The sequence below is a fragment of the Lepidochelys olivacea genome (genome assembly GCF_965140295.1).
Source record: "Lepidochelys olivacea isolate rLepOli2 genome assembly, chromosome: 6".
NCBI lineage: Eukaryota > Metazoa > Chordata > Testudines > Cheloniidae > Lepidochelys > Lepidochelys olivacea.
Window position 1 is genome coordinate 86,093,961 of NC_140416.1, and position 16,163 is coordinate 86,110,123.

A 16,163-nucleotide genomic window follows, 5' to 3' on the forward strand; every position below is an offset into this window, starting at 1 on the left:
GCAAATGGAACAAAATGTGCAATCCTTCCATCCCATCAGGAGCATGGAAACTTTACCTCATTTTCCTGTGTGTGCCTCAGGCCCAGCTGTAAACCTAGAGGAAGAAGAAAAGTGGCCAAGACGCCTTCTCCCGCTCTAGGAGGAATCACCAGATGCAGTGTGCCTCTGCCCATGAGTTTTACCCCAAACAAACAGCCTGTTAGTGGGTTTATTTACCATCTGTGTGCTGGTGGTTCCCAAGTACTCCACTGCCAAGCCATGAGAGAAGCTACAGTTCTCCCTCACTAGCTTTTCATGCCATGCTCATCACCAGGGGGTCTTTATCAAGCACCTTGGACTACATCTGCACTCTGCCCACTGATCCATCTCCGAAGGGCCCTTCTCCACCATTCCAGCCATCCGAACTGCTTCACATAACAAACAAAACCTGCCACAAAAATGTTTCCTTCTTTGCCCTCAAATGTGGGATTTCTCTCCAAAAATATCCCTGTTGAACACCCATGACAGGCACTGGGCCAGAGACAGATTTAAGGTCCAATATCTCGGATCCTAAAGGTGACCCTGATACTAGCAGAAAGGTGCTGGGGGAGGGTATCCCCAATGGAATGCAGCACACAGTTATGACCATAGCAGGCTGCAGGATTTCAGGCATTAGGAGATACAGAAATTTCATTTTAGGTCATTTTCAGGGGGTGGTCTAAACAATATTAGTTCTATTTTTTCTTTTCCTCCGAGGCCTGTACAGCTGGGTGAATAGGAGAAAGGGGAGAAACAAAGAACCTTAAACTCTCTCAGTCACGCTCCTAAGGCAGCTTTCCTGCTGAATATGTGGTTGATCCAGAACCTATGCTGGTGTAGCTGGGTATAGAGGACCAGTTGGCAGGAGTCTCTGCACACCTTACCTGTGGCTCTGCCACTCCTGGGTAACTTAGCAACATAAACTCATGTTCTACACCACAATTTCAGGGACCCACGACAGAGCACAGCCTTAGAGCTACACTTGAAAAAAAAACCCACACAAGTTACAACAGGGCCTAGGGAACAGAACAATTAACAACCACAGGTTTAGCAGTCACTAGGGAAGGCTGGAGTTCTCTTCCACAAGGTCTGCTGCAGTCTGACAGATCTCACTGTCTGGGAGTTTCTGCTGAGGCCCAGCATTTGCTTTCTCTTCCCCAATTTCATCCCAGTCCTCCTGGTTCATAGAACCACAGGGTTAGAAGGGACTGCAAGGCTCATCTAGTCTAACCCCCTTATTACTTTTGTTATTATTATTGCCCATGACACTGCAAACACTTATCCACATGCTTACCTATCCCTATTTAGCAAAGCGCTCTCAGGGCAGGCCTGCACCTAAAGCTTAAGTAGACCACCTAGCAATGCTGCTCAGGGCGTCCTGCTACTGCCCAGCTACTACAGCAACAGAAACCCACCCGTGTGGATGTACCCTAACCCAGAGGGCGGTGCTGGTGACTTCAATACCACCACGTGCCTGCTTGAAGTTAAGTCTGTGCTTCACTGCTTTGTTGAACTGGGGCCTTTATTACTTCATCACCCTTTTGCCAGCTTTCTCTCCTTCATTGGCTTGCCCGTGTCTTTGTTAACCCTCTGCCTATTTTTGTTTTGTTTTGAACCCTTGCACCATGGGCCTAGATAATTCCTCTCTGCCTTGGAGCTTATACCCGGCAGACATTTATAAACTCCGCCCAGGTCCCCCTACCCCCAGAGTTGAGGCTTAGCCAAACTAGACAGGTTTAACTCATTTCACACTTCTCTACAGCTAAGGCTACCATTTTGTCATGGATGTTTTTAGTAAAAGTCATGGACAGGTCATGGGGAAAAAACAAAAATTCACGGAAACCGTGACCTGTCCCTGACTTTTACTAAAAGTATCCCTGACAAAATGGGGAGGGAGGAGGGTCCAGCACCCTATCCCAGCTGTGGCCCCCGATCCTTACCCAGTGGCTGGGAGCTGTGCGGGATCCCCCAGTGCCCTGCAGGGTGGGAGCTGAGAGTGGGGCCCACCACCCATGGGGCCTGGGAACTGGGAGGGATCCTTCACCACCGCCGGCAGCTGGGGAGCTGCCAGGGTCCCTCCACCAGCGGCGGCTGGGGAGCTGCGGGGGAATCTCCCTCGCCTGTGGGGGCACGGAGCTGGGGGGGGGATCCCCTGCCGCCTGCTGGGGATCCTCTGCCACCCGCGGGGGCAGAGAGCTGAGCTGGCTGCTGCAGGAAGGCCCCCTGCTCCTGGCGGTGGCTGGGCTGCTATGGTGCCCCAATGTCACGGAGGTCTCTGGAAGTCATGGATTCCGTGACTTCCACGACCTCTGCGACATAATCATAGCCTTACCTATAGCTCAGCCCTCTGATCACCTTGGCTGGTCTTCTCTGAACTCCCTCTGATTTGCCAATATCTTTCTGATAAAAAGGTGCCCACAACAAAATGCACCAGCGCTACACAAAGTAGGACCTGGCTATTCCCCCTGTTCAGAGACACAAATAGCTCTGCCTGCAGCCCAAATGGGCCCTGCTTGCTTCCACATTGCATCAGAAATTCCTAATTTACTGCCCCATGCCTTTCTCAGACACTCCGGATTCCAAGCCTTCCCCCTCCCACTGACTACCTAGGTTCAGGGTTGTTTTCTCCAGGCATATTAGCCATGCTGTTCCGAACAGAATCCCATTCTGCTATTCCCTGCCTGTGGTTCTGCTCTCTCAAGGCCTCTTTGTATTACGCTGTCCTCGCTGGGGCTTGCAGCTCCCCCTAAATTAGTATCATCTGAGAATCTCATTAATGAGTTCTGTACCTGTACCCCTTCCCAGATCTGATCATTTCCCTTCAGATACCCACTGCCCCTCCAAACAGTATGGCTGCCAATGTGCAGGGCTAAGCTGACCTGAGCAGGGGCGTGACCCTACTGGGGGTGTGACCCAATGGGAGCAAGACCCCTAGCTTCCAAGTCTGACACTACAGACACACTTATTACTGCCTGACTTGCAGCCACAGCTCCCAGCAGAGGCAGAGAGCAGTCCGGGTGATTTACCTTCACAGGTGAGTCTGTTGGAGGACAGCATGTAGCCAGCATCGCAGGCTCGGCAGGCAAAGGAGCCGTCCATGTTGGTGCAGATTCCCAAGGGGCAGGCAGCGGGTGAGCTGCACTCATCAATATCTGGGGAGAGCACAGACTGGAACTCCAGATGGGATAAAGGACAGGGCGTGCCTACTCTGCTCCCCCGCCCGCCAGGTACTCAAAGCCAGCTGGGGGATTAGCTCTGTGACTCACAGACCCCTTTCCAAAGTTGCAGTGGTCCCTCTCTGAACACCTGTCACCCCCAGTGACCTCCCCTCAAAACCCCCTCTTGCTCTCTATTGCACTGCAAAAGCTAAACTGCTGAAGCAGGTTTCCTAGGCAGGCCCTTTGCTCTCCAAGTGGGTCTCGTTGGGGTTCGGGGGCTGTCCCCCAGAAGCTCTCCTGAGTGCAGGGAGCTCAGCTGGAGCTGCTGCAGGAAGAGTGGCTCAGCTCAGGTCACCAGTGATGCAGACCCAGGGCCAGAGACTCAGCCTTAGGGGCACTGATTACAACTGCAGCCTGCAAATACTGTGCCACAAGCTGGCAGCTTTGCCTCAGCTGGGCTGAGGGATGCCCAGTGACCCGAGTGCCATGCACATTACGAGATTCTGCAGCCACAGCTGGAAAGCCAGCCCCAGACACCACCAATGGCCTGCTCCTAAATGCAAGCACATCCTCCCAGGGAATCCAGTCTCCCTGGCACCCGCACATCTCACCATCCACAGGAGATACCTTCACACATGCTGCCATCTCTGGACACGGTGTATCCAGCACCACAGGCTTCACAGGAGAAGGAGCCCTCGGTATTGATACAGAGTCCCATGGGGCAGGTGCTGTGGGTCGCACACTCATCGATATCTAAATAAACCCACAAACCAGAGTGAGAGCTGGACAGGGAGGAGCCCACGGAGGGGGGGGCTTCCTCTCAGAGCCAGGTGTGTTGCGGAGAATAGATCAATAATAGATAAGGAGGGAGAGGGGCTAGCCCCACAGGATCTCAGGACCTAGCTACCCTAGTTGGGGCAGGGAGGTATAGGCAGCCAGGCCATGTACTCAGGAATGCCCCAGGTTCAATGGAAACAATGCCTCAGACTTCACTAGGAGTTGGACTGGGTCCAAAAGCATCTGGTAGAGGATATGATACCTTGGCAGCTCTTCTCATCTGCTGTCACTTCATAGCCATGGTAGCAGGAACACCTGAAGGAGCCAGCCATGTTGATGCACAGTCCATGAGCACAGGTTCCCACGGCGAAGCACTCATCGTCATCTGCAAGACACAGCAAAGGGGCCCATCAAGCCAGGAACAGGGATGCTCTAAAATCCCCAGGGATCTCCCCACAACCCAATCCTGCAGGGCGTGGTACTCACCGTACACACACTAGCCTCTCCTGCCTGCCATTTCCCACAGCCAGTGCCTGCCCACAAGGCTTGTGTGGCACATTACAGTCCCAGGAGGGGTTGGCTAGGGCTGGAATTGCTGCCATGCAAGAGGGAGTTTCCACAAGGTGGGGAGGGGTCTTGCGGGGAACAGCTCTCATCTCCTTACCAACACATCTTCCATTCATCGGATGGTAACCAGCTGCACAGCTGAGACACTCATAGGAGCCCAGCGCATTGACACATCTCCCTCTGGGGCAGGTGTTGGGATCAGCACACTCATCAACATCTGCAAAGAGACCCCCTGCTTTCAGACTCCAGGAAAAGAGAGAGACAGACTGAGTCCCATCCAGAACGCCCTCGCAGCTGGGACCACAGTCACCTGCATCTCACCTTCTCAGCCAGCTCTGGCCAAAGTAAGAGTGACTGTGACTCTAAGCGGATGGGCTTGATGGTGCATTGAGTTTGGGGCTCAGAAGGACGTTCTCATGAGTCCCATTTGTCATTCATTGTCTCTGTGGCCTGTTCTCCCACCTGGTAGGATGTCCATTTTGATTTTCAATCACTGTGACATGCTGTGTACATGCAGCTGGCTGTAGACGTCATACCTTCAATGTACTTGCCAGCCCAGGGCTCAAACAGGGGCAAGCAATGACAGATGCCAAATCTCCAAAGATAAGCACCAGCCCAAGAACAAAACGCATTCCCTTTCCAGTCCAGAAGACGGGGCTCAAGATGGGTCCCACTGGGCCTGAGGGGTGAGTCAGAGCCTGAAGGGGAATGAACTTGGGGAGAGAGCTCCCCTCTCCCGCAGCGGGGTGGGGATTCCCCCAGGCAAGCAGGGGCAGACCTGCGTCAGGCGACTTAAGTGACAAAGTGAGAAGGCGCAGGTACCTCAGTGCAGATCTGGAGGGAGGGGGGTGTGGAGAGCTGAGGTTTGCACAAAATGGCTGGAGATGCTCACGTAGGGGAGGTTAGCAAACTCACCTTCGCACTGTCCTCTGCGGCCCATGATGTAGCCCCTGGCACACTCACAGTGATATGATCCAGGTGTGTTGGTGCACTGCCCCCCCAGGCACATGCTGGGCTGCTCACACTCATTCAGATCTGTTAGCACCCAAGGATAGGTCCCGTCAGGGAACTGGGCTCAGCTAAGGGCATCAGAGGTAGCTCTGCCTGTGTGCAGGGCCCTCCCTGTCCCTTTGTCACAAACCCACTCCGAATGGCCACTCCCCTCCCCTCACTGAAATCCCTCCTGAGAACCAACCTCTGCCCTCATGCCAATGAGGAGGAAAGGCAGTGCCACGCTGTACTCAGGGCCAGACTCCCCACGGGCCTGTGTCACTCACACCTCCACTCTGCCATGCCCCAGCCCCTCCTTGCTGCTGCTGGTCACCCCCACATGCCAAAGCAGGCTGCAGGCAGTTTGGGCCAGGGCCAGGGTTTCCTGTTTGCTTGGCAGAGGGCCCAGCTCATGAGCCCAGACAAGCAGCGGAGCAAGGAGCAAGGCTGCTTGCCAGCTACCAGTGGGTGACGTTCTGCTGAGCTGCCTCCTGTCCTCTCCAGATGCTCGGAGAGGGTGCTTGGGACACAGGGCAGGGGATGCAGAGCTAGTTGGGCTCCACGCCACTGGCCTCTGGGTCAGACAGGCCCCAAGCTGAGGGGTTTTCTGGAAGAAAAGCTTTTGCTAACTGACTCTTTTCTGCAGAGTCTTCCCCAGTCTGCACAGTGCGCTGCCCCGTCTCAGCGAGAGGCTGGGGGAATGAGCAAGGAGAATGCAATCTCCCCTGCCCCATCATGAGGGGTCCTTCTAGGGAAGGCTTGGGCAGTAGTGGTGGGGGAAGCCCATATAAAGGAGGAGCCTGGAACCTCCATTACCAAGGAAACATGTAGCCGAGGGAGGTCACAGGAACCTTGCGGGCAAGGTGCCCCCCGGGGCTGTAGGCGTGTGCCAGCTGGAGTGTCACTTACCCTGACAGGTCTGTGTGTCCTGGGAGGTGAGCAGTGTGTACCCTGGGTAGCAGAGGCAGGAGTAGGAGCCCACACTGTTGATGCAGTGACCCTTCCCAGCGCAGGGATCTCCCACACACTCATCATCATCTGGGTCCGGAGCAGAGGAACAGAGTCACTCAGGAAATACCATTAGCCCTCCCATTTCCTACAGACACTTCTGGAGATGGGATAAGCAAGGGCCTGAGGGGACCCATCTCCCCCTCTCAGCATTTCCCTCCCCAGGGAGCTTGCTAGATGACATGGGAGGGCCCCCGTTTATCTGCCATCCACCACTGGAGGGCAGCATCACATCCCCACACATGGCGGGAGAGGGAGGGTTCTGCCCTACAAAAGTCCCCTGGCTACTAAAACTGGGGAAGTAGGACAGAGAGAATGATCCCAAGCCACAGGGTTGTTCTGCTCAGGAAGGCAGCGGGGCTGGTGCCCTGCAAGGGGCCTGGCTCGGCCAGGCTTTGTGCTCAGGAGCCAGCCTCTCTCCACATGCCCCGTTTCCTGACGTGGAAGTCTCCCCACTGTCCCCTTTAGAAACAGCAGAGCTAGGGACATACCAATGCATCGGGGGAGGCCAGGATGTAGCCGATAGCCAGGGCTACACATGCAGCTGTATCTGCCGGGCAGGTTCACACAAGTGCCTGGGCCACAGGGATCGGGTACAGAGGAGCATCTATTGATTTCTGAGGGAGACAGACAGGGTGAAGTCACAGGCCCCTGCTCTGCAGTCCCCCAGCACATAGTACAGGGCTTTCCCTATTCCACAGCCCCCCGCACAGTTACTAGCACCTCCCCCACATCACAGACAGAATGGGAGACAGCTCAAAGGCCCCTGCACCTCAGACAGCTGCCAGAGCTGGGCCTCAGCAGCCTCCAGCCACCACGACAGCCATGGACCCCCAGTGCCCAAGAATGGAGAGGCAGCACTAATGGCCAGCACCTGTGGGTTGGCCTGGGTCAGTGCACCTAGCAGAGTGGACATGGCTTCCCAGGGCTCCAGAGCCCTGCAGCTAGGCACTGCCTATCGTCTCTACTTGTTCCTAGCTGGGCTGAGCGAGAGCAGGAGGCTGGGACACCTTGGCCCACCCCTGCGCTGGAAAGCGGGGAAAGCCCATGGAGAGCTCAGAAGAAAACAGCAAACCAGCTCTATCTGGCCTGGGCAGGCAAGCGCCTCCCCAGGAGCCAGTGCAGCCCTGTAACTGGCCACTGGGAGCAGGGAGGCAGGGCAGGCACAGTCCCCGGGGCTTTAGTGCCCACTCAGTGTGGGCCATTCACATGCTGCTTCCCTTCCTGCTGCCTCCAGCCTGGTCTCACTAATCCCAGGGCAGCCCGAGGAAGCAGCTTAGCAGCAGTGAATGCAGAAAGGGCAAGGAGAGGCCAGCAGAGACCCACACACGCCCCAACAGCGAAACAATCCCATCACCAAACCAACACACAAACACACACAAACAAAAGGCTATTGTGGGAGGCGCATTCCACAGCAAGGTGCCTGTGCCAGGGTTTCTTCTGAGGGTGCTTTTGGCCCCAAGCAGGGGCAGCACTCCCAGACACTTAGACAACCCTAGAATAACAGAACTGCTATTATTCACGCAGTAAACAAGCCTCCCCTGGGAGCCACACACTTCCCGCTCCACTACAGCTTCCAGATGACTCAACTCTGACTGCAGCAGGGCTTGGGCCAAAGCCACCAGTGAGACCCTGCCAGTCCCTTTCCTTGGGAGTCACTGCCACCTCCTCTGTGATGTCTCTTCCCCGGGGAGCCCTTCCCTTTCCCCTCTGCTCAGAGGACCCTGCTGTTCACAGTGCAGAGATCCAGCTAGCCTCACGTATTCTGCGGACCGCCTCCATCCCCGTAGCCCTGGGCAGGCACAGCAGACGCAGTGCGCACCAGGAGGAGATGTATGCCAGGGAAATAACACTGACCTATGCTAAACACATGAATCAAAGTGAGGGCTCTCTTGGGTGACAAGTCTCTGCGCTTGGCTGGGCAGCAATGAAGGGCTGTGTTCATTCATGGCATGAATCCTAAGCTTCCCTTCCATGTGATCCAGACAAGGTCGTGTGTTATACAGATTACACAGTGAAGGGCACTGAAAGCCAAAGCATCTGCTCTTGTACCCACTGGGATCTGCCTGGATCCCTCAGCACACACCCAGGCCTGGAGGGATCTACCAGGGTTTGGCATACCAGGGATCCTTGTGGGGGAGGGCCCTATGTTCTGACTGGATCACATTTCTCTTTAGGGCCTACCAGGTGAGGCAGGTAAACCCCATTTAGAGCTGCTGACGAACCTGTGATCTGTGCTGCAGCAGTGCCCTCCCCTGCAGCCTCTGGGCCTGGCTGGGCAGGAGGGCGAGAGAATGTCTCCTCCACTACATCCCCTGCAGATGAGAGAGATGTGAGCACCAGCCTGGGATCACAGTCGGACACAGGAGCAAGTGTCAAAGCCTAAGCCCTGTTCATGAGCCCCCAACCTCTACGTCCCAGCACCTCACAATACGGAGGGATCAGCTGCGGAGCAGCAGGTGTGGGTGCCAAGCCCCAGTTCTGAGCCCAGCATCTAGGTTGCTGCATATGTTCTACCACATGACATCTTGAGACCAGTTATCACCTGATCCAGCCTCATTCGTGTTACGGCTGAGAAATTTCACAGCCAGCAACCTTGCTGCTGCTTGTTGGGGGTGCAGACCCCTGCAACCTGACCCCACCCCCACCCTGTGGTGCCCATTACAGAGCCCAGCATGCAGAGACCATGAATGTGGGCAGACAATAACAGAGCCCCATCCCCGGGCTGGAGGAACAGCTCTTCCAATACTTGAAACGGAGTGTGGCCCTCCGTGCCCTGCATCTCATGTGGCTCCCCCGTTCCTGCAGCGCCTCCCGGTTCTGTGCAGCACAGCCCATTTGGAGCGACACAGAAGGAGATTAGGAGGTGCCTATGAAATAAAGCTGCCTTTCCCTGGCCCTAAGGTTATCAGCACAGCCTGAAGCTGCCAGCTGGGCCAACCCTGGTCCTCCTTTCTCTTCTCTATTTGTAGCTTATTCACAAGCCAATTGAGCACTTACGCACCTGGGTGTGTGGCAGGTTCTTGGGTGGCATCAGCAGCGCCCTGTGGGTGAGAAACACAAACACAAAGTTTGGCTTTGCTTAGACCGCCCAGGGATGTATTTAGCCAAGGGGCAAGAGAGAGGTGAGCTTCCTCCTGCCCCATCCTGGCTGCTGGTTCACACTAAGGGTACTGTAATGGCAGGTCAAGCTGCTAGTGTGTGGAATGGCTGGAGCCTCCGTGTGCTGGACCCTATACAACGCATTATGCCTAGCGAGGAGCCTTTTAGATTTCTTTCAGAGTAGCAGCCGCGTTAGTCTGTATTCGCAAAAAGAAAAGGAGGACTTGTGGCACCTTAGAGACTAACAAATTTATTTGAGCATAAGCTTTCGTGAGCTGTAGCTTATGCTCAAATAAATCTGTTAGTCTCTAAGGTGCCACAAGTAATCCTTTTTTTTAAGATTTCTGCATTCAGTTCCCTCCAAGTCTCCTTCACAGGCCGACTGCATAGCTACAAACCTCAGAGTCAGGTATCTGCATTACCTAGTGCCCCAGATGGGAGCCTGGCTAATCTTGTGAGGCGCTCCAGAACCTGAACTGGGCAGGCAATCCTTTGGCAGAGATTTTCCCAAGGACAATCTCCAAAGTGTCAGTGTGGTTTCTCCTGGTTTTGCTGGAGAACCTCTGGGAAATCCTGGGGATGCCTGTTGTGAGCTCTGAATCTTCAACTCAAAGGGCAAGAGTACCGACTCTTTGGCAAAAGACTCCCTTATTCAGGATGTTAATTAGTCATTGGCATTAACCAGGCATTAAACACAAACCAAAGCAGTTTTCTATAGTTTGGCTAAACTCCTTCCCCCTCAATAGCTCGACTTTCACTCTTTCGGACTGTCATCATTTCACGAATTCTCCAGTCATCAGAGACTTTTCCCAGCTAGAAAGGAAGGATGACCAGGGGTCTGGGGGCTAGCTCAGGACTGGGGAAATCTGAGTTCAAGTCCCAGCACTACCCCAGAGCCCCTGCATGACCTTGGCCTAGTCACTTCATCTCTCCATTGGTGGGGAATCAGTAAAATGGGGCTAACAGCTGTTCCCTATCCCCCCCGCAGTGTTGTGAGGCTGAATACATTAAAGATTGTGAGGTGCTCAGATACTATGGCAATGCAGGTCATAGGAGCACACTGGGGAGACAGACTGGATGTGAACGTCTGCTGTCAAACTGAAACAACCAAACCAAACCATCCCAAAGAAGCCAACACAACAAAGTCACAAGCCCCATTTTTTCCCTTCACAGCTTATTTTTAAGCTTTATTCCTAAAGGTTTAGGGCACAAGGAGGCAAACCCCCAAATCCTATCGCGGGAGTAGGGAGGAGACACCATTCGCTCCCAACCCTCAACAATGGGGTGTCAGCTGCTCCCAAGCCCAAAGCATCAGCTGCGGCTTGAACGTTGCAGCTGATCTGCAGTAAGTGAAAATGCCTGGCTGTCTGGGTGTTTTCTAACCTCCTCCAGCACCACTTCCCCTCATTACTCCAACTCCAACACATTCAGTGTTTCCCTCTGGTTACTTTTTTAAACAATCCCTTTACCACTAGTGAAGTACAACACAAACATATCCCCACCCCATCATCTGCCAGCAGCATGGGCTTGACTCACCTCACTATCTGGAGAGTGACCTGGAAAATTAAACAGCACATGGTGAATTTCAGAACAAGAATCATAGAATATCAGGGTTGGAAGGGACTTCAGGAGGTCATCTAGTCCAACCCCCTGCTCAAAGCAGGACCAATCCCCAATTAAATCATCCCAGCCAGGGCTTTGTCAAGCCTGACCTTAAAAACTTCTAAGGAAGGAGATTCCACCACCTCCCTAGGCAACGCATTCCAGTGTTTCACCACCCTCCTAGTGAAAAAGTTTTTCCTAATATCCAACCTAAACCTCCCCCACTGCAACTTGAGACCATTACTCCTTGTCCTATCATTTTCTACCACTGAGAATAGTCTAGAACCATCCTCTTTGGAACCACCTCTCAAGTAGTTGAAAGCAGCTATCAAATCCCCCCTCATTCTTCTCTTCTGCAGACTAAATAATCCCAGTTCCCTCAGCCTCTCCTCATAAGTCATGTGTTCCAGACCCCTAAACATTTTTGTTGCCCTTCGCTGGACTCTCTCCAATTTTTCCACATCCTTCTTGTAGTGTGGGGCCCAAAACTGGACACAGTACTCCAGATGAGGCCTCACCAATGTCGAATAGAGGGGAACGATCATGTCCCTCGATCTGCTGGCTAAAGCAGAAGCGTCAGCACCCCACATACCTCAGAGAGCCCAGGCTGCACTAACTTCACTTGCTTCCCAGATGCTGGCTAGGAGCCTCCCGTTTCTCCCAGCACAAGATGGGAACTTGTCCTTCCAAACCTAGCACACTGAGTTGCCCCAGTCCTGGCTCCTCCCCCAGTGTCCGCAGGGAACTCACATTCTAATAGACCCTGGTTCCAGTGACAACTGTCACTCCCCTCTCTGGATTTGGATTCCCAGCCTGAGTGCATTGGGATAACCGTCCAGGGATACTTGTGCCAGAATTCACACTGAGCCCTAAACTCAGCTGGACCCACAGCTCTGCTCAGCAGGGCACATCTGAATCAGACTGCAGCTTCCAAGTGTGGAGGCAGCATGGCCATCTGGCAGTAGCAGCACCTGTTAGCATGTGAGGATCTGAGGCTGGGACTCAAAGGTTGCCCAGCAGGACCAGGGAGTTCTGAAAAGGTCATACCCTATGCCATTGGGATACAGGGGCAAGAGAGCCTTGCATAGCTTTGGAGCTGACCCAAATCCACTTCAGCTGGAAGCACAGTCCCTGGGATAGGGACAGCCTGAGGATGAAAGAGGGAATTCATCCAGGGCACCTGTGTGCATAGCCGCTACTAATGTTGCATCACATCCCAATCTACCTTCTGCTGCTGAGGTTCCAGCACCGAGGAGCATACCTGTGACTCCACCACTCAGGGCTTCCTGCAGCTGCGGCCTTTTTGCTGCCCAGTTGGGCGTCCGGTCGCTGCTCTCCCCCTGCTCTTCTGAGCTGAATGGCAGCTCTTCTGCCTCCGCCTTTCTCATGGACAGACGGATATCTGAGCTGGAGTAGGTGTAGCCATGTCCTGCAGGGCAAATTTCCTTAAAGGCTTCTGCAAGGGAGACACAGGGCAAGGCTGACATGTGGGGGAAAGGGGCAGAAACCAGTTGCGAGCACACGAGGTTGCCCTTCTGGCAAGATCCAATGGAGGAACTGAAGATGCTGTCTTCTGCTACACAGATGAGAACGGCAGGTGTGTGTCTGTGTGTGTGTACACCCTCCATCCATCAGCCACCGTACGTTAGAGCATGGTGTGAAGGGTGGATGTTTCCAGCAGAGAGAATCTGCTCCCAGCGCTGGGTGTGTCTGTAACTGATACCGGTTAGCATTCACAGCTACTGGAGACTGAATCTCTCCGTTGGCTCAAAGCTCCCTGGGGGAGCACCAAGGAAACACTCTCCCACATCTGAAGACAGCTATCACTTCATCAACAGGAGAGAGCCGTATAATGGGCAGAGGGGGCTGCACAGCCTGCCAAGGCTGGATAAGGGACCAGATAAATGGCTACAATGCTGCAACCCCTAGGGACCTTCTAGTACTTTGGCCCTTTGATGCACATGTCCAAAGACGCCTTCCACCCAGTCCAGGGGGATGTGTAGGAATTCCCAGCCCTGTGGGGTTCTGTGCTTGTCTCTTTAGTACTTAACACACCGGTAAAAGTCAAACCCATCCTTGCTTGGTGTGTTGGAGCACTTAAAGGCTGACACTTTAGGAGAGGAGGAAACTTTAACCTTATGGGAGGCAGAGTGAGATGAAAGGGACTGTCAGACTAACCCAGGCATAGGAAAGGCTGTGGTCTCCCTCTGGGGCAGTGCTGCATGATGGCTGCCTGGTGAGGAACTTCCCCACCTCCAAGCTCAGATGCACTCACTTGTGCTGCAGATCCCCCAGCTTTGGAATCTTCTCTGCTTCACCCCAGCCTCCAGAGTGGCAGGCCACTCTCAGTAGTGCACTCTGCCTTCTAGCAAGCAGCCATGCAGACCACAGTCTCTGTGCTGGCCTGTGCCCCTTGCACTGAGTCCCCCATAGACTGTTCACACCCACATCCCAACACATTAGTGCATGGGAAGGAGCCTGCGATGGTTCTGGGCCGAGGAGTCGGGAGAAGTTGTAAGGTGAAGACCAGGCTCCAGGCTTAGAACTCTGAGCACAGCTGGGCAGTGAGCACAGCTCTCACCTGACCCGAGCACAGGACACTTCTCACAATTCCTCCCCCATCCTTTGCCAACACGGCTGCAGCAGCAGATCTGTTTGGTGATGCTCTGGGCGAGTGGTAGGGCACAGTTGCCTCCCGCTGCTGAGCGATAGCACAGCCCCTGCTCCATGGACACAGCCTTATCCGCTGAAACACAAGCCCAGGGTTAGTGTCGGAGGCCAAGCTGTTACCTCTGCCGGGCACAGAGTGTCAAAGTGCTGCCTGTCATCGCCTTCAAGGTCCTTCCCAGCTCTGCCTCTCTGTCCCCAGCCCCAGGGCCTTATCGCATCCCTCCTCTGCTGCCATACAGCCGCCATCACCCCACTGGTCCACTTCTGCCCCAACGGTCTCCATGCTGCCCCTACAGGTTAGCACCCCCCACTCACACCACACGGCCTTTGCCCCTGGCTGATGAGGATTTTGGTGAAGAGCTGCAGGCCCCTCTCCCGGAAGCTGCGGTTTCCATAGTATATCTCTCCGCAGCCTAAACCTGCTTGGGCATTCTGCCCTAGGACTTCAGTGGAGTGGGCAGATCCAACAGAAGTGGCATGGAAGAGATGGGCTTCTGTTTCGATTCCAGATACTCCAGTGCAGGTGCTCTCAAGCCCCTTCCTCAGAACTGCACCCCTGGGGAGAGGTCACTGCTTTCACGGCAGCCTCTGCAGAAGCTGGGTGCAGGCTTCCTATCTCCTGCATTCTCTGCCATGGAATTACCGTCATGTCAACTCAGTTACACACTCAACAACCCGATGTGAACAAAGGAGGGACGTGAATGAGAATCCCATGGGAGCTGAGTCCAGTGGCCCTGTAAGAGGAGAGTGCTGGGACACATGGGTACACGTCCAAGTACATACATCATGCAAGGGCATGAATGCACGCACACAGGGTCTCACATCGCCCACCCATACACTCTCTCAGGGCATTGGGACACACTGACACGTGATATCTTGTTTCCATCTGGCTCATGATCTGCTGGTTCCTGCTCACAGTTCCAGGGAAGCTTTGGGGGACGTCACTGGGTACCTTGGGCAGCTGCTTCCAAGCAGCCGTGCAGGGCTTGGTCTCCAGAGCACTTACAGACACAGCGACTGCGGGATGGGTCCAGCATGGTCCCGGGTTTGCAGGTGCAGAGGAAGCTGCCGCGGGTGTTCACACATTCGGCATCTTTACACAGGCCAAGCATCAGGCACTCGTTGATATCTGCAGGGTGAAAGCAGAGAACAGAATCAGCCACAATGCCCTGGTTGGTGTAAGCGAAGAGAAGGGCAGGGAACAGCCCACTGAACAGCAAATTGACAAATCAAACCATGTGTCCAACAGCCGCACAAACAGCACTTTCTCTCTGAGACCCTTCCCAGCCCCCCACCCCACGGGCTGATACTGACCCCCATGCAACCAGCAAACTGCAGAAGTCTTTACCTTCCTGCAACACAGCTGGTCTCTCCAGCACTGAACCAGTCGAGAGGTGACAGCAGGAGTCACCAGAGTAAATTCCCATGGGATTTCCCCACATACAGAGCTGGGGAAGGTCTCTCTTCAAACTACAATTTGAGGACTTCAATAGCACAGATATAGGTGTGAGGTCTTTTTTAGGAGTGGTGGGTGAAATTCTGTGGCCTGCATTGTGCAGGAGGTCAGACTAGATGATCATAATGGTCCCTTCTGGCCTAATATCTATGAATCTATGTGAGGGGCTGCTAGGGGTGCGTTGCAGAGTCACTGAGATCAGTGTCTGCCTAGAGTGCCCTGGCTGGAGACCTGCTGTCTCCCACACTGGTAGAAAATATGATTTAGCAAAAGCCAGGAGACCTAGCAGCATGGGAGAGCTGGGGAGTCTCTCTCTGTAGCTAGACAGGGTAGGAGAATTTTGCCGGTAGCATTTGCTTCCCATGTTCTCACCTAACATTTCTGTCCCTCTGATAATGGGGGAAACGTCTGGGTCAGCCACCCACCCCCCGCCGTTCCCTGGGGGAGTGAAGGCTGAAAGGGGCATAGGGTCGAATGTGCTCAGCCTTCAGGAGCCTCAGACAGAAGGGGTGAGGGCAGGGCACTGTTGTGCTACCTGGCCCCCTCCAGAAATTCCTGAGACACTCTGTCCCCTCCTGGATACTGTCAGCTAAGAATGTCCCCTCAGTCCCCTGGCACAGGATTCCATTCCAGGGCCAGCACAGTCCTGCCAGGCCTTCTCTCATACTTTCCCATCAACAAGCACTAGGCTTTTAGGGGCGGGGACCCCACATCAGAGCAAGGCCAGGGTCTTGCAGGGCCCCTCAAGGCACTGATTGTATGGATGGTGCCCTCTGAGATTTCCAGTTGTTCCATTTCCAAAACAGTATTAAACA

The 16,163-nt window shown here is 54.2% G+C and overlaps 1 protein-coding gene across 2 annotated transcripts in view; it reads right to left on the reverse strand.

The window, feature by feature from the left end:
- Positions 1-16,163, reverse strand: part of LTBP2 (latent transforming growth factor beta binding protein 2) — a 128,523-nt gene that overhangs the window by 21,130 nt on the left and 91,230 nt on the right. For both annotated transcript variants that reach the window (XM_084632417.1, XM_084632416.1), the window contains exons 10-22: positions 14,899-15,021; positions 13,804-13,968; positions 12,484-12,678; positions 11,157-11,176; positions 9,523-9,562; positions 8,744-8,833; positions 7,010-7,135; positions 6,420-6,548; positions 5,436-5,555; positions 4,618-4,737; positions 4,216-4,338; positions 3,804-3,929; positions 3,045-3,170 (exon numbers count right to left, since the gene is read on the reverse strand). In XM_084632417.1, the coding sequence (XP_084488543.1) occupies positions 3,045-3,170; positions 3,804-3,929; positions 4,216-4,338; positions 4,618-4,737; positions 5,436-5,555; positions 6,420-6,548; positions 7,010-7,135; positions 8,744-8,833; positions 9,523-9,562; positions 11,157-11,176; positions 12,484-12,678; positions 13,804-13,968; positions 14,899-15,021 (1,503 nt within the window). The remainder of the gene's footprint in view (positions 1-3,044; positions 3,171-3,803; positions 3,930-4,215; positions 4,339-4,617; positions 4,738-5,435; positions 5,556-6,419; positions 6,549-7,009; positions 7,136-8,743; positions 8,834-9,522; positions 9,563-11,156; positions 11,177-12,483; positions 12,679-13,803; positions 13,969-14,898; positions 15,022-16,163) is intronic.